The following is a 19,396-nucleotide window of genomic DNA, read 5'->3' as shown; positions in this document are numbered from 1 at the left end:
GCATACAACATAGATTTTTTCTTGATAAAGTTAAATTTAAAGAATTATAGGAGCTTATGCTATTGATCGCAAACTTTTTTTGATGTGTGTATACACGTGGCGCTTAACGTGTTAATCGAATTTGAGGGGAAAACCCTAAAAATCTCTGTTGACATTTGTAAAAATTGTCTGTTGACATTTGTAGGGTCGTCGGACTTAAGGCACATAAGTCAAAAATGTGCTTCATTTGTTAATATATAATTATAAGAAGAGAAGAGAACGATAAATTTGAAAAAGACGCCTCTAGAATGAAGTTACAAATGAATTTGACTTATGTGCTTTAGCCGGTAGATGTACGAGTATTAATTAAAAAAAAAAATTCTACATTGAATTTGGCTAGAGTATAGGTGTTATTAGGACATGAATGCAAGTAGCTATGTTTCTCCGCCGTTATTGTAGTGGCGTCTGTACGGTAATGTGGCTCTAAATGCACAGCTGCCGTATTCGCTGCCGGGGCGGGTGGGAGCCGAAGACGAGACGCGACGGAAGCAGGGCCCGGCCGCAGCAACTGCTGAGAACAGTCACGTTGACGAAAAACAGGTCAGCTTGCACGTAATGCCTCCTTCTAGGGGCCCAATTCTGATTTTTTTTTTTAAACCAGTTATCATTGTAATTCCTTTGAGAATTTTGATAATATTTGCTATACTGTTAAAATTTAGTTGCAATGGTAGTTGAGTCTTGGTTCCATTAGTTTCCTCTTCTTTATTATTTGATTCTCTACACGTCAACAACACCGGCGTCGTCAGAATGTCGTAAAGAACAACTAACAGATGTCTATTTAACTACCTAACTCAAAATGAGACACCTTTATGTGAGCTAGCTCTAGCCAAAATAGTCCTTATTCAAAAATATGAAATTATTTTTTCTCTTTTATTTTTAAATATGTGTATTTGGCAAGTAGGACGTCTTAGTAAGTGGTCTATATAGACAGCCGATCGCAACATAGCTAGCACGCGTGTCTATTTTGTCAGTCTTAATTTTACGCCTGTGGTGCATGCCTGCTCAGGCCGAGGAGACCCGGTGCCACCTGAAACAGATGGGCGAGGGTAAGATTGGCAAGATCCGTATTCACCGCTCGGGCCGCGTCACACTCGTGCTTGGCGACAACATACTTGACGTAAGTGTCGTTTATCTACATTGACATAATAATAATAATAATTTTTTAGGTTAGTATTTAGGTTAGTACACAGGCGACCTTATCAGTAATGTTAGTATTGACTGCGCGTAATTCCGGCCAGTGTATCGCTGTCAGTCCGCGCCTCCACGAACATACCAGAGGCACTACTTTATGGAGTATATAACCAGAAGTAAGACAAAATAAGGGCCATTCATTCCTGGTAGCTCATCTGTGATACATCACTTATAAATATCAACTCTCGTTTGCACTGAAATGTAGACAGCGCCAACAACTGACCAGTGTGTACGTCTCCGTATATTACAAAAATATTCTGTGTTTATTGCATTGACTTACAATTATATGGACGTCCGGTCCGCGCTAAAAAGTGTCCGAACTTATAGGGCGTTACAATCGTATACAGAGCGTCATTCACACTTTAGTCTTCGTTTGTTCGACTGACAGCGAAGCGAGCAAAATTAGACAGTACTGCGATGACATTACAATTTAAATTCAACGTTTTAGCTTTTTCATATTCCTTTACATGTCACTACGTTTAAATAGGTTGACTTGGGACATTTTTTTCGTGGTTTTTGTATTAGACCCGTCGTCCATTTATTTGTAAGTCAATGATTTATTGTAATAAAGATAATATCTCTAACAATGGCGTGCTGTTCCATTCGAGGGTGTGGGGAAAACAGCAAAACACCTAATTACAAAACAAACGGAATCAAATTTCATCAGTAATTAAATTTTATTTTACATTACAGCAAAGCCAAGGTCAATACAAAGTCAAGTTAACTGGTCAAGTTATATGGCAGATTAGTTTTCAAACAAATTAAATGACATTTCGTCTCTATTTCTGGTTACATATTCGATGGTTTTATCTGATGGTCCATTTCACATAGGATGGGTAAACAATGTGGATACTTAAAAACTATATTAGTAGTGCTAAAGAAGATTTAAATTAAAACACAGTTGAAATATAAATTATGCTTCATTCTACAACCCTACACTGACAATTTTTTCCAGTATAGGGTAGGAGCTGGCACGGAACCTGCAGAGCAATGATTCTGACTTTACGCGTAATGGCATACGAGCCATCCGTGTGTGTCAGTGCAAACATGCCTGACGTGCTGCAGAAACGTGGCAGCCCCAACAATATCCGAAAACCATTGTTGTACTCGTAGGGCGCTGATGGTCTTCAGCGTATAGTCGGTCCAAAAGCTGCACGTGTAGAAAACTTGGTAATCCGCTTTAAAAAGCAGGATTTCGTAAACCACCATATTACATCTGACCGCCAGCGTCCTACGTTCCCTCTCGATATCCATGTGGTCCCTAACATCTGAGATAATGCATACTATTTTACAATCAGGTTACGAAAAGAATTAGTGAATTTGTTGTAATATACTAAAAACAAACAATATTTGTTTCAATTGTAATTTTAAGAAAAAAATACAGTATGTAAAGTAGACAGAAACTGAAATTATAAAAATATATTACTTAATGCGTGAAACGGAATATTTATCGATAGAGATTTACGCCTTAGTATCGATACATCGAATCGGTTATTGTGTACCTCGCAAAAATGACCCATTTTCTTTTCTTTTGAGCTTTGCGTGATGTTTTTTGGAGTAATTGTTCAAATTTCGTTTATTTGTAGTTGATTTTATGCTTTTTTGTTGACAATTTGTTTGTTTGTTGTTGATTTTTTTAATTTCTTGTGTAGTTTTTTAGTAACGTAGCAATTGATACCTTTTTGTTGTGTTTATTATTTGTTCTTAAACTAGTGTCTAAATTCATTCCCTCTTAATTTTTTTTTCATTCGATTTCACATCACTACTTCTCTTTTTAGACGGCCTCAGTGGTCGAGTGACTTGCACACCGCTTTTCATGGTGTCACCATCTCTGGAGTCCCGGGTTCGATCCCCGGCTGCGGAGAAGCATTTCATAACACAAGTGCTTTAGCTACTTACTTTGGGATCATAGCAACATATGTGATGTTGTTTAATATTTATATTTATCTATAGAAACTTCAAATCTCAAAAGTCACTGTGCCCATGTTATGTGAAATGGACGTGCTGCCTTTGCTACGAGACGATTTGAATCAAAGTGCGGTTTCATTCTACTTCTTCTGCACAAGCGAACGTTGACATCATACTTCAATACAAAAATCGTTTTTTGGTCCTTCCATCCACCCCTTTCTAATTTTATTTTTGGAGGCATTAATTTATTTTTAAATGCTTCAAATTATTTATGCTATGACTATAGACAAAAGGTACTCCCACAAGCTTAAGCAATAGCGGTAAACCCAATTTATTGGAGGCCAAAATTTTCTCTTTCCCGAAATTGGCTCTTTCCCGAAAGTTAATGACGTTCAGAGTGACATGTCAAATCCTTGAACCGTTCTCATGTTCAAAAAGTAAACTATCTTGTGATGTTAATGCGTTGAAGCTAATGATAGCAATTATTGCTTTTGAAAAATGATGACCTTATTGCTGCAATGCGAATGTATTCAGTACGCTAAAGATTGTTATGATTATCGGGGAATAATCAAGAACTTACAATGACTAAATAACCTTGTCTATGCGCTTTTGAAGCTTCTAATCATCAGAACCGACCTGTTTATCTGTGAAATATAGCTTTGTTTTTTTTTATGGGTATGTATTACCATATTAAAGAAATAGTTACAATTTGATCGTGTTATAACAATGTTAGTAAATGTAATGTCTTTGTATTATTTTTGTGCGTCAATAATACAATACGTTTACAATACAGGGTGACAGGTTGAACAAGATAATTAATATATACATTTGTAAAATGACACCAATTTTTTTTATGTTTAGGGGTTGAGGCAGAGGGTTTACGATTGTTTTTACATATTCGTGTCAGATATCAGCTACCCGTTTGCCTCTTTAAATATTTATCCCGTTCAACCTGTCACCCTGTATAATCTATAAACACACAAACTAATTAGGTTCGATCGATGGGACTGAAATGTCAAGCTACAAAAAAACACGCAGAAACTTATTACATATTCTCTTTACAAGTTGTTTATCGATCTCGTATTCAAATTTCCAGGTGAATTCCAGTACGAAAACGTCGTATTACCAGCAGTTGGTATCGGTAGCGACAGATGAAGTAACAAAAACGACAAGCATGATTAATCTGGGCCAGATGCAGCACAAGGTCACTGTCACCCCTCAATGGGAACCGATTGTCAAGGGGCAGCTACAACAAGCCATATAGCATGAGGCGTCCGTGAGTCGAGCAGCATGCGAGCGTGTTATATGACCCAGGGCTCCCACGCCTGAAGCCCCGCTTCAGGCCCCGTCTAAGGCCAAGTCTAAAGCCAAGTCGAAGGCCAAGTCTAAGACTCAAGGTGACGCCGAGGACAAAGCCTCGACCCGCAAACGCAGAGTACGCTGGGTACCTTGCTACACAGGCCAAGGCCTCTGCTGGATGTGGACCGATAGGCGTTAACTTATATATTTAAATAAAATGTCTTATAAATATTTAAAAATGTACTACGTTACATCAAAATTTTATCTAAGTTGAACTGTTTTTACGTATTTAGATTGAACACTGCTAGACATACTTAAAAAATTTGACATCTTCAAATTGCGTAACCGACAATAAATTTTGTTATGCAAAAGAAGTTAAAAAATCACCGTAGACGAGGTTCAAGCTAGACAAAGTTTTGTAGTATTGCAGGTATGTGGCTATGGTTAGATTGAGTTTGTGTTTAAGCGAGATGCATTGTCTACTTGCGTATTCTTTGTTAGCCAATCTAAATCCTTATTCATTATGATTTAACAGCTCATATAGACCAATAAGTTATTGCGAATGTTTGCCCGTTGCGAATGTTGTCTACCATAAGCTCCAACATAAGGAAACATGCGAAATTGTCATTTAAAACCACAAATTACTGGTTAATTTTGCACAACAGTTGAAGTGAACCAATCGCTTTGGAAAATGTTAATAGTGAACGGATTATACGCTGTGGTATCACGATTCCTAAAACATTTCACTATAGAAAAAAAAACAAAACAAATTTACCTCGAAATTTTACAAGAAATGATTAGTTTTATATAAACTGAGTTAAATAGAACACGTATGGTGTACGATAGACATTTTTCACATGGCTTAAACTTCGTTTGTATTAAAATAAATTCTGAGATAAAGCCACGCTGCCACTCGACTCAGTATGGGAAACATTTTAATTAGGACTACCCACTCTTAACCGTTAAGCGCCGAAACAAGAACACAAAAGAAGTTTTGACGGTTATAGTCTGTCGCATAGCGATCTCTGAAGCTGAAGCTCTCTGAGATCTGTCGAATTCAGAATTTGTTCTATACCGAACAAGGGTCTTGCACCAGTCTACTTCGTCTTCGTCTTCGTCAGTGTAACTTCCGCTTCGAGTTTTTCCGCCAGGTTTCACCCGAGCTGAACATTTTCTCTGCCTATTTCTATATCTCTTATGAACACTACGTCAGTTTCATTTTTGGGCCTGTTCTGTTTTTATTTTTTTTGACAAAATTCGGGGAGCGTAATACTAGTAAATAAATATGGCTGTTTACAAAAATAACATAAAAAAAATGTAGGCGTAGTATTTATAGGAGGTATCGATTTGTTAAAGCAATTTTGTGTAGTTGGTACCACGGCTTGGACTGGAATATTGTTAGTTTACTGATTAGTTTTTAAGTTCCCATGTAAGTGACAATTGTATGAATGAGAATAAAGTATCTTTGAACTCAAAGCAACTCGGTTTACACAAAATCAATTAAAAAAAGGGTTTTATATCAATGTCGCTTTGTACCATCTATGTATATTGCACAATGTCCTCTATTTGTTCAGTAACATAGTTGACAATCATAGCTTGGGCTTTCTGCTGATGTGATCGAAGGAGAAAGAAAATGCACGTAGAAAGATCGTGTGTGATTGGCCACAGCATATTCACGCTTTTGTGTAGTGTTGACCCGGAAGATAGAAGATGACCCGGTCGTCAGTTTTTTACAATGAGTGAGTCAATTTCGACAGGAATATTCGGAATCAAAATGGAATGTTTCCATTGTCTCTAGTGGTCGTCGTTTACGACAATTAAATCGTTCATTCTCGGCTTAGTATTCACTGCCTAATTGGACATAGTTATGCAAACTAGAACCAACCCACAAAATGTCACTTTCGAGATAATTTGATTTTTCTAAAAACTGAAGAAATAAATAGGTAATTTAATTCAGACAAACAACGTGAGTTACGTGTAGCATTGAGAATGATATAGGGAAACTATTATATTATACAGCAATAAATAGAAAACATTATGTATCTTTTTATTTTGTTAACGAGAACCATGTTCTAGTTTTCCTAATGAAAACGCCAAAAATCTTAAAACTACATTATATGAAGTTAAGCAGCATGGTTCTTTTTAGCTATCAAAAAGTTACTTATTTAGGGTTGGTACCCTGAAGGACTTTTATTTTCTCCGGTTTGGCTTGGTATATTGCCAGGACCTTTTGTGAGCGGGTAAAGGACACGTCTGGTGTTCTACCTAAATAAATAACTCAATTTCACTCGGTGTGGGTTGGTTCTTGTTCGCATAACTATGTCCAATTTCCGTGGCAGTATTTGAATATATTATTGTGAAATATTATTTAATATTTTATTATTATATTATTTTATTGTTTAATATTTCACGATTAAATACTCAAATAGTTTAGTATAATAAAAATTGCCACCGGAATTAAGCAACAAAACTCAAGAATGACTCAAATACGAAATTCTGTTTTAGCCATTAAAAAAACCTTCCAATGTGATCTAAATTAGTCAATTGTTGTTATGTGAATAGCCAAGCCATTTGCCAATTTTTTCACTCAACCAATTTGTTATTGAATATTGTCAGAATAAATCTTGTTGAAATTTTTTCTGTGCGCAGCGCGACATAACTGTTACGTTAAACTGTCACTCCTTAAGAACTGACTCAGTTAAGTGGTAGGCCTGTAGTTAATTGTAGTCTGTTCTAATCCATTTTAAACGAAATGTAAACAAAACAATACGGTTGAATTTCGATAGTAAATCACTCAATAAATCAAATAACAGTAACACTTTCACGTATATTTCCAAGATTTTGACTTGATCTCGCCACTTTTTCCAACAATATTAATTTGAATAACATCGTACAATCGTATTAGAAAAATGGTAACGGGTTATTAGGTTTTCGCGATTGTTACACATAGGAAATGAAACTATTTTTCCTGATTTAAATAGTCAACCGTGACCATTGGACCTGTGCATGTGTAATGTTGGTTTGTTTCAAAAAACAAATATATGCGATACAAATCCGGAAAAATAGTTTATCTCCTATGAAAAACGGTAGTCAAAAAGTGAGGTTATTTTTTAAAGATGTATGGTTGCATGGTGATGTACGGAAAAAAAACATTCTGTTCATTCAATTAAGTTTTTGTAATCAATTAGTAAATCGAAAATTTCAACCGCAATCGAACAAGTATGTATCTAAGTGTAAGGATTTGAAGGAGGATTTAAAATTAAGACAGATTTCGGAAATTTTATTTATGCTTTTATTGGTTAATGTAATGAAAACCGCTAGTACAGCTCAGTTAAAAAAAAAGATTCATTCATTTAATTAATTGATTTGTAGATGGCAGTAAAATTGGTCATCACTAAATCGTCTATGGTCTGGTCACTGACTTGTTTGTTTATTTAAGTATACATCACTTCAATGCTGTAAACCGGCCACAAGAAATGTACTTAATTTAAAATAAGTTAAACTGGCGCGCATTAACGCATTATCGTATTATAGACTAACTTCTCTCTTGCACTTTCTTTCTCCTAAATCACATCACAATAATCATAATATAATAAGTAATGCCACCACATTTATGAGAGAATGAAATGGACAATTTTTTACACGTAGTTTCGCATTTAAGCTTAAGTAAAAACTTGTGACACGTAGTGGAACTTCGTAGTATTATAGTTTGGTGTATAAATCTGGCAGCTGTGAAATTCTAAGTAATAGTGAATGTATTGAACCGTTACACCGATTATATAGTGTGAGAACTGCTTTAGTGGATAACATGAACTATATTGCGTGCGTCCCTATTGCAAAATACACTTTTAATATATTAAAATTCAATTCTGGCTAACGCGAACAGTGCTTTTGTCTCATTATAATCATTGGTCGGAAAAAGGTGTACCACAAGGTGTGTTATATAGATACATATTGTATAGATATAGTTACAAGGAGCGATATACTGTTGTTAAAACCATTAATATTAAATAATTACTTTTCGTATGCGGGATTTCCGGAAATGGTTTTACTGCATGGTAGGACAAAACTATGAAGTTGGATTTTAATGTAATTCTAATGATGCCATTTAAAATAATGCAGTAGATAACTGAACTTTTACCAAAGCAGAGAATAAGAAAGTAACGAGTGTCGCACTAGTAACTAATGCCACATCTCTTAGTCAGCTGCTGGTAGCTGTAAAGGTACCTGGCTGAGTGAAGAAATAGATTTCTCATAGATGGCGCTACGGAGAAAAGTAAAAATGAATGAAGTCATGTCATGTGGTCACTTAGAATTAAAATCCTTCAATCCCGCTGGATTCGAACCAGCGTCTTCTAGAAAACCGTGCCGGATGCTATGTCAACTAAGCCACGAAACATGCATTGCTGCTACAAGCACATTTGCATGTGCTTGTAGCAGATCTGGTTTTTGTCTGACTTTTTTTGCCGTAGTTTTTTTGCCGCCATCTATGAGAAATCTGTTTCTTCACTCAGCCAGGTTACCTTTATAGCTACCAGCACCTCGCTCATAGATGTCGATTTACAGATAGTGTTACTAGAGTGACTGTCGTTACTTTTTTATTCTTTGCTTTGGTAAAAGGTCTGTTGAGGGGTGGCTTAACCAACTGAAACTTTCTTACTGCTAGTATTAAAGACTGAAATGTGTTCCAAAGTATATTGGTGAATGGATTGAAGTAATAATTAACCACTTATCTAAGAATTAATTTGTATTTTAAGACTAATTGTTCTGACTTTACGTTAATGTTCTTCTGGCATTGTTTAAGTTAATAAACATTTTAATAAGAACAACGACGCAACTTATCAGTTGGTGTCGGTACGGAACGTCTATTGTTCTTATGACTCTGATTATAATGGAAATTTGCGTTAATTTATGGAAAGTTTATGGGTATGCGCCTGCTTCCGAGTGTAGCAGTCTGGTGTTGAGTATGATTTATCGGGCATTGTGTAACTTCACCAGATGTGAAGTCTGTGCCGTGCCCGCGTCTCATGCATGCCCCGCTGGCGCCCGCGCACTAGAGCTCGTTATGCGGCTAGAGGTGGGCCGCCGTAGGCCACTTATCTACTGCATTTATTTACATGGTACCATTTAGAATAACTTTAAAATTCAACTTCGACTTCTTAGGTCAGTAGTTTTGACCTACCATGCAGTAAAACCATTTTCGGAAATCCCGAAAAAGTAACTAATTAATGTTTGGTGGTTTTAACACATTTAATAGAGCGGATAATACCTCCCTCTGATATCCTAGAATGTTCCAAAATAAATAAATGTTTTTATATGCAATTTCATTACAAAACTTCTAAATACATTACAATGGTAATGTAGTTACTAGTTCAACAATGTCGAACGCGGGTATTTCTAGTGATAACGTATGAGCTAGACGCACTAAACTTAAATTGAGTTTGCGTTAACCCGAATTGACGCCGTTGCCCGCCTTAACTGCAAACTAGCTCTAACAGTCCAACAATACAGTACCAATGTTACGTATAACTGGATGTTGATAAGCAATAACGTAGTTTTGAGAAAATGGCGCCAAATAAAACTCTCGTGCTATTTTTCTCGTTACAGCCACAGTCGGTAGGTAATGAGAAGAAAAAAGTCTCGATTATTCCATTCAGGGTATTATAGTCAAGTTAGCATTTAAGTGTGTTGAAAAACATTTCGCACCTAACGAACGACAATGATGTAAGTGCAAAAATTTCAAAAAGTAACCTGAAAATAGGGACCGACTTAAAAACTATTAAAATTTCTTGTGCGTCATTGGCTTTTAAGTAATTAGCCATATTGCCGCTAGAGGGAATTTGCGTCATTGTGTAATTGGCGAGGGACAATAATTCAAAAATGACTTGTTGAGTCCAACTGGCTGCTCAAGGAGCTGTTGGCACCAGAAATATCAGAGAACAACAGTCCTAACTGTATTTTGTGTCATTATATCATAAACTATATTTTGTTATATCCTATATTAATCAGTCGTTTAGGTTTATCTAATGTGTAAAAGAATGATTGGGTCTCAAAAAGTAAATTAATGTCCCTGTTTAAGACAATTTTGAGAAGACTTATTTTTTGTTCTTTAAGCATTTTTATACTGTATAATTTCTCCAGGTAAGGAAGACTTGATAAAAATATTTACTTGTTATATATATTTGAAGTTTTGTAATAAAACATTACTATTGCATTATAACTTTTAATTATATTATTATCATTGTTAGGTGTAAGTACTTACTACAGTTAAATCAACATAATTCTTATAATAAATATATACTTTATTCTTACTGCTAGTATTAGAGACTGAAATGTGTTCCAAAGTATATTGGTGAATGGATTGAAGTAATAATTAACCACTTATCTAAGAATTAATTTTTATTTTAAGACTAATTGTTCTGACTTTACGTTAACGTTCTTCTGGCATTGTTTAAGTTAATAAACATTTTAATAAGAACAACGACGCAACTGTAGGTATTATTTTGGCGGCAAAATAATAAATAAATAGCAAACAAAATACTGATTTAGAATTATGCAACTTTTTCACAAATGTAGCCTAATTTTTTGCAAAAAAAATCTCTAAACTGAAAATTTTGCACTAATGTCATTGTCGTTCTAAGGGTGCGATTTTGTTTTTCACATGCTGTACGGGAATTACGAACCTCGACTCCGGAAGCCTTCAGTCTTCGACTTTGGGCTTCTAATACAGTCTCGTTCGTAGTTTAATTCAATTATTTATTAGTTTAATTAATTATGTTTATTTGTATATGTACACCATTGTGTACTTATGACTTTCTATTATATAATTATTTCTTCATTATTTTGTAAACTGACGCTCACTTTTCGAAGAGTAATATAAAATGATATGTAATTGTATTTGTATGAAATTTGTAATATTGGGAGAAAAACACTAAACCGAACAACCGACCTTAATATAAAATGTACTATTTTTGACCATAGAAACTAATGGACTTAAGTCATCTGTTTTTACCATTTTTTTTATTATTCGGAGGTTTTAAATCACTCAGTTTATGTTTGTAAAGTGTACACGAGATGATAAGCTACAGTTTGGCATGAATACGTCAATTTTCGAGTTTTTGTGAGTTAACACGTTATTACTTATCAACATCCCTGTCATTGCATCGAAAGAATACAATCTGTCCTATTCTAACGTTATTGGCAGCAAATAAAGTGCACACACGTTTTCATAGAGGTCACGTTCTTCGGCCTCGGCCATCTACACCTCACTGGAGCGTTCTGTTGACAGCTTCAATGCCAGTTTTTGTAGATACTTGTAAAATTAACATGCAATTGTTGTAAATAACAATCTATATTGATGTAAACGAGGCGCTAGTCGCTATCGTCATGTAAAACAGACTATAATGTTAGTCTATAGTGTTAGTCTATACGCGGCAGGTTTCGCAATGCAATTACGTGTGTGAAGTGACATGTTTTTATGTATATAGAAGCCTCTAGTTAGTTAAAATATAAAGTCAAACACACACGGTCCTGTAGTGTTGTACGGGCATTACGTGGTATTTTGAGCACTTCCTACAACAGTTAATGTTTTCTCCAAGAAATTTCCGTGTCCTAAAGCATTGCGGGACACTTGTTTATAAATATGTATTATATCATTGTTATTGTTCTAGAAGTTGAAAAGATAAAGGTATCTTACCTTAAGTGCGCTTAGCAGAGCGTGGCTCAGGCGTCCATGATAAAGCTGTTTATTTCATTCATGTAAAATTTCTTACAAACTGATGTATATTGTGTAAATAATCTCAATGTAGCCTGTGTTCCGCAATAATTCGTGTGAGCAGGAACAATTGATCCAACACTATAGAATCTTCAGTTTTGTACAATCTGCCTTTTTTTGAAGACCTAGCAAAATGACATTTGGAGGGTTGTCAGTTTTCATAAAATTTTAAATAGTTATGTAGTTGTTGTCGATAGTTTTACGTAACGTTATTGCCTTCTTTATTCTTATTTTGAATGTTGACTTACTAGTGTCGAGATCAGTTTTTACTCATATATATTAAAACAAGAAAACTGTATTTGATGAAAATGAAAATCTTTAAAATGTGCCTCCTCTTTGTATTTTTCATAAACATAGTTCTAAATACAGTGTATGTATGTAGGAACTTACAAAAATTGACAAAAATGAACTTGTGTTCAATAATTGGGTGAATAGTGGGTCTAGGATGATTCAAATGAAACAAGTTCGACTATTTATTCGATAGTCGATAGAATGACTGCAAGCGTACAACATTTTACGCAATCAACTGTCATTTTACTGTCTTAAAAAAGGCAGACTATATAGATTTTTTTTTTTACTTGATGGCGGTAGTCTGATCTAGGCTTTAACCGCAATGTACTGAAAATAAAAATGACACGTATGTGAAATTGTCCATGGACACAAATTCTGTGGCGCTAGCGTCTTTACGCATGTAAGAAAGAAAGAAAGACTAGTGTAGTGTTGGTCGTTTTAGAACATTGTGCACGCTGGTGGCGCTTATAACAAACACGCATTGTCATGTTATGTATAATATTTGTTATGTATAGTATTTGTTATATTTAATATAAAAAACAGTCTAGTTTGTAGCGTTTGAAAAACGTGCTTTAAATCCTAAATGTGTCCACTTTTTTGGTAATTTTCAATCTCTTGTTTCGTTCATTTGTTATATCTATCGGTCCCCTTCTCCAACCTCTCTTTAAGTATTTCAAGAGCGTTTTTGGCTTGCTACTTGTATTTACCGTAATTTCCTCGTCCAAAATTCTAAATTCGTTAGGGCGCAAATCTTCTACTGTCATGTAATTCGAAGGCGCCCTTTATTCCTAAACATTTAGTAATCCTGCTTCCCATACCCTTCCTTCGCTCTCCATACTTAAAATGTAATAATATCTATAATAACATGTAAGTCAGTACTCCTAGGTGATAAGGAAATTTGTAATTTTGTTGTTTGATATTTTGCGCCATACTCAAATTATTCACTATAGCGGAGAGGTGTCCCGTTTAGCACGAGCGAATGAATATACGGCAAAAAGTAGGACGCTGCAAGATTTTTTTCGTTGTTTTTGGTAGTTGTTCTAAAATTTACTTGTCAAATGAAAACTTACTGTCGTCATCTCAGGAATGATGAATTATTGTGATTACTATAATTCCCAACACAACAGCAAGTTTTCATTTTAAAACAAACTCAAAAACAAGGACAAAAATCTTTTGGTGCTATTTTTGCACAACTATGATCAAATTGGTTGACACGTTATTGCATAACAGCATCCAGTTATACTATTTTTTTTCTCAAGACTGAGTGATGCGACAGTTAGTGCGTAAAAAGTTTGCCAACTTACAAGCGATTAGTGATTGCAATCGATAAATCGCTTGTGCACTGGGAAAACACCTCTACTCTGGTGGATATAAAACATAAAGTTTTTTTTTTCTCTTTGGTTTTATATACAATACATACTTACGGCCGGATTTCTATTAGAGATACAATAAAACTGATGTTCAAAAAAAAATACTGTTTGCTTAAACTTATAACTCACCCAGTAGGTCATTAAGGTAAATAAAATTATATATTTTTAATAATTTGTAGATATAAATAAAAAAAGATAAAATATTTTGAAACTAAATTTAGTATTCTTTAGCAGATGATTTGGTCAATCTTTTCTCTTTAAAGTTTCTTTTTTCGCGTGACTGTGCTATAAAAATGGCAACATTCGTTTTCCAAATCACATTAGTAGCTGCCAGTTGTTTATCTCTAATTAAAAATCCGACTTTAACACTAGTTAACTTATAATGAAAATAACATTTACCAAAGAAAATCTGTTGTTTTTTTTACATCGTCGTTAAAAAATAATTCTAATTGTTACATCGTATTTCAATGTGGTTGTTATTACAATAACTGATAATAATGCATTATTTTTACGCAATGACAACTAGCTAACCTACTGTTGTTATCCTGTTAATCTGTTGTTGCGTCGTGCGAACAAGCATGTATGCAATAGCTGTGAGAGAGAAATGTTTACAAATTATTGGACGACCTACTAGTTGCAAATTTTACGCTTATGATTATGTAGTGCAAAATTTTATATTGTTATCTATTATCTTGTTATAAGTCACATATTTGAAACTATATTATGCTGCATGCAATTGGAATAATGTCGACTTTAATATGAGATATCGACAAGTAGTAAATATCAATCAATTTAACTACAACCGGTGCCGAAAACAGCCATTTTGTTTTGATTTATTGGTTAATGGTTATAGTCGACAACAACAACAACATTCTGATAGTAACAGATCGTTTTCATTGCTTTAGCGTCATTATCCGCGATTATTTATGTCTTTTGTTAGTGTGTAAAAAAACTGTAAAAACAGCTTTTCAATTTGTACAGTCAAAAGCACATCGAGCTTGACACTTTGTACTTTGGACCGTTCCTGTCGTAAGCGGCATAGAGTTGGATTTAAGTCTTAAGTGTAAAGCTTGACGTGCTCTTGACCCTGTACCTACATAATAATCTACAAAATAATAATATTTTAGTACAAAAATGTTGATCAAACCATAACCAGTTACACAATATTCATTCATTATCATTGCCATCGCGTATTATTGTTGTATGCAACAGAATAACAGGACAACAACGTTTGTAATAATAAGAGTCTCCTCAAATTGCCGCACTGTGCAGCACGGATTTTACTTTGCGTTAAAAAAACACTTTATTTAGTACAAACATTGACTTACAAATAAATGGACGACGCACATACGGGTATTTGAACGATCTACGCGGCCAAAATTATTTTATATGCTATATCTATTCAAAAGGTTATAGTTTAAAAAAAAAAGTAGTTTTAATTATAAAACTGGTTTATTGTATATTTTTACTACATACATATATATAAAGAAATACTAAAATGACTAATGACTATCTTCGTCACTCTCTGAAAAGTCATTTACAAGATTGGGCTTCACAGGCATGAGAAGTTCCATTGTTTCTGGCAAATGGCACTTCACCCTTCATTTTATTACACTCCTCATGCTGCTTATAAGAGGATCTGATGTTAGGAGTAGCCTATTAAAAATGTCTCTGTTACAATTTTCTCTTGAAAATTTACGCGCAAAATCTTGACGGTACGACCTAAAATGTTTGTTGCGTGCTTCTGCGGCTTCTTCCGAAAGCTGCCCAATGGGCAATAACGCGTTTTTTATGATAACAGCGCCATGAACAAGTATCTTGTGCATTGTTGGACTCATTGGGTGCCAAGGGTATAACTGAACATATAAACGAGCTGTGTCTAAAGCGTATTTGTCGTATTTGGCTGAATCAATGATATGCCCACTCGAAATTGCTTCAAGTATAACCTTTAATCGGAATATTAAATCATAACTAATGCCCGTTATATCAGAAGCCAATATCGGGTCTTCAAAAAATCTTCGGCTCGTGTTACCATCATTAGTATTTCCAAAATTTGACTTCGGTATATCCACTAATAGACCCGTTTCTTGGCGAAACCGTTTCTGGATTTCGAGTTTTTTTTCCATTTCCATATTTTTCTCTGCTTCAGTTTTCCTCTCTCTATATTTCTTCACTGGCAATTTATAAGCCAAGTGGAGAACACTTTCGAAAAGTCTTATTCGGGCGTGTAAAACCGAAAGTCCAAATTCTATAGCCTCTGGATTTACTTCTTTTTGCACATCAATCTTGTTGAAATCCTTAGAAGTTGCACCACATATGTAGCATCTACTTGTAGATGTTGTGCCAGTGGCACTGTTGCAGACCTTGCCATCTACCATTGTCATAATGAAAACATGAGTAACTGAAAACTTATTTCCATTTAAATCAACTTTTGTAGTGTTAAGCGATTTCGCAGATTTCTTCACGTAATTTATTTCGTCTTCTGTGACATCCTTATTTTCTTTTATAAGACGGAATCTTATAGGGCGGCAAAATCGAGGAGATGAAGGCGTTGGGTTTTGCCAAATAAGTTTTTCATCGTCATTGCCAGAAACTAATCGTAAAGGGACAAAACAACTTTGAAATATGTTGGCATCTGAGTCGGCATCATTTATGAATTTCTGTTTGAATTGCGATTGATGTGAGCCATCACAACCCCACTTTGAAATTAACTTCAAGCTCTCACGTTCTTGATCTTTCAATGTTGTTAAAACCTCTTCTAGATAAATAGATAACCGCTTAACTGTATGGTCAACTAAAGGCTGTAAATCGGTTTCGGCGTAAGTACTTGTGACTCTGCACGATTCTGGAGAAGGATAACATTCTTGTTTCGCTTTTTGTAACAAGGTATAACATGGGAAAAAACTCTTATTAGTATTTCTTACTATTTCATATTGTCGGCGACTTAAATCGGCTTCTACAAACATTGACAATGCTTGTATTGGCGTCAGTGAACAAGTTTTATCACTCTTTGATTTCGTAAAAGCCTTTTTATATTTAGTTGCACGAGTCGGAGTACTGGTAATTTCTTTGAGTATATCGGATGCATCTCGTTTTCCAGCTTTCCGTAACTCAACCTGAGCAGCATGAATAATAACATCCTTTTCCAAAGTAGACCGTACATCTTCAGTTTTCCTCCTTTTAGATCTTTCGCTTGCCTCATTAAATAATTTTGATGGTCGTCCTGGTCGATTTTGTTTAATGGCAGGCAACTCGAACGTTCCTTCTAACCACGAATGATTATTCTTGATAAATACCTCTTCCATTTTGTGGGCTTTTAACCATCTTTGCTTAATTTGTGATTTGAAGTGTGCAAATTTGGATTTCACGCTCTTCAATTCATTTTCTTTATAATTTTCGCACGTTATTAGTTGACTTTCCAATAAATTTAATTTATCTTCTAAATTCTTCAAGTTAAAACTCTGCATTCGATCAAATAAGTATTTACGGGTCACGACTTTTACTCCTGAGGCACCTTGTGGACCTAAAACGAAAAAATATGTATTTTAGAACGCTATAAACCATAATCATGTTTTTTCTGTATTGTGGACTAAAAAGTTTAAAGTATCAAAATACTACTATTCTGCGGTTTTCTGCGGCTATTTTTTTTATTTGTAACAAGTCAAATCTTCAAACTTTCTATTACATTCGATACTATGACAGGATCTAACAGGATAATATAACAAACATTCGATTCAATACAATATTTTTTTTAAAATGCCTCTAATATAATAGATGCCTTTTAAAATACCATATCTAAATGGAATAATAATAAAAATAATGGAAAACGTTGTATAGTATTGCTTTCTTACCTGATGTGTTAGGATCCATCACAAACACTTCAAAAATTAATGTAGAATAAAAAATATTCAACTTCAAAGTTAACGATTTTGCACGAACGCCGAGAATAGACACATACAACAAGTTGAACGATCGAATTCCGACAGAAAGTACACGCGACGCGTGCGCCGGGGCAAGGTAGGGGGGAAGAGTATTGTTCTCGGGACTATCCCTTAACTCAGGTAGTCGTTTTTTTTTATGGATTATGTACTTTAATAATTTGACTTATGGCCGCGTAGATCGTTCAAATACCCCTATGTGCGACGGGTGTAATACAAAAACCACGAAAAAAATGTCCCAATTCAACCTATTTAAACGTAGTGACATGTAAAAGAATATGAAAAGGCTAAAACGTTGAATTTAAATTGTAATGTTATCGCAGTACTATCTAATTTTGCTTGCTTCGCTGTCAGTCGAACAAACGAAGACTAGAGCGTGAATGACGCTCTGTATACGATTTTAACGCCCTATAAGTTCGGACACTTTAGCGCGGACCCGACGTCCATATAATTGTAAGTCAATGAGTACTAATGAAGTTCTATATTGCATTGCTATCTCCAAAGTTCGGTCTCGAATGCAGTCTAAGAAATATTACCTTATTGATAGGAAACTAAGTTCCACATTGCGTTGCCCGTAAAGGCACAAGCTGCCGCCGACAGGTTACGTCACACGTCACGTTACCGCGACGCATCGAGGATTTAGCCTTTTGTTAAGAAGAAATAAATAAAGTGTATGTCGCATCTTCCTTTTAACCGACTTCCAAAAAAGCAGAAGGTTCTCAATTGAACTGTAGTTTTTTTGTATGTATGTTACGCGATAACTCATCTGTGAACCGATTTTTATGATTTTTTTTGTTATAAAGAGGGTACCTCACTAGTGGTCACATTTAAATTTGAAGAAAACTTTCCATCTCTACGCGTGGCAAATTAGGGGATTGATTTTTGAGGTCAGTTTTTTTAGCACTCCGCACTGAGACAACTCATTTGACTGTTTAAACAAATGTTTATTTAATTATTGCAAACAATGTTAAACAGGCCTTACAAAGGTATTAAGTGGAAACATACCCCGTTGAGGTGTAGCTTAATACAATAACTACAGGGGTGTAGCGTGTAGCATATACTCGTTGTTCTCTGTAATAACTATGTGGAGTAGCTGCTGATGCTGGGGGCGTCCTGGTGGATTGTAACGGTGTATAGCCTGGATAGCAGTAATAGCCTCCGCAGCCTCCAACATCTTATTTAGTAAATTTAGCAATTCAAACGTTGAAAGTCCAGCTTATAGACTGCGTCCGTGGCCGAACGGTTACCACTGCCACGCAGAGGTCCCAGGTTCGATTCCTGGGCCGGGAGAAATATTTATATGGCCTACATTTATTTCTCTCGTGAGTTTGGGTGTAATTTGTGGTTGTCTATGTGTGTGTCCATAGCACCCGCGACACAGGGTTTCCCTAATGCGGGGCTATGTTGAGTGTGTGCGTTATTATAGATATTTAATCGGTTTTAACAAATATAATCGTTAAAATGTAAACTGTATAAATATAGCTAGTAAACGATTGAAAAAGATAACTAATGGTCCCGCAGAGAGTGACGATGGAAAGAAACACAATCAGAATGCGAGGTAAAATGGAACAATTTTAAATTTAAAT

The 19,396-nt window shown here is 35.1% G+C and overlaps 1 protein-coding gene across 1 annotated transcript; it reads left to right on the top strand.

The window, feature by feature from the left end:
- Nucleotides 1–438: 438 nt before the first annotated feature.
- LOC113239568 (DNA-directed RNA polymerase III subunit RPC4) lies at nucleotides 439–4,992 on the top strand (the record flags this gene model as incomplete). The annotated part of the gene is made up of 3 exons (XM_026476629.1): nucleotides 439–579; nucleotides 1,046–1,156; nucleotides 4,235–4,992. Coding segments are annotated over 3 exons (420 nt in total), but the record flags the coding sequence as incomplete, so codon positions are not given.
- Between the last annotated feature and the right edge of the window lie 14,404 nt (nucleotides 4,993–19,396).

Source organism: Hyposmocoma kahamanoa, unplaced genomic scaffold, assembly GCF_003589595.1.
Source record: "Hyposmocoma kahamanoa isolate Upper Pololo Valley unplaced genomic scaffold, ASM358959v1 99879, whole genome shotgun sequence".
NCBI classification, from domain to species: Eukaryota; Metazoa; Arthropoda; class Insecta; order Lepidoptera; family Cosmopterigidae; genus Hyposmocoma; species Hyposmocoma kahamanoa.
Note: the sequence above shows the minus strand (reverse complement) of the source record. Positions and strands in the feature narration are given on the sequence as shown.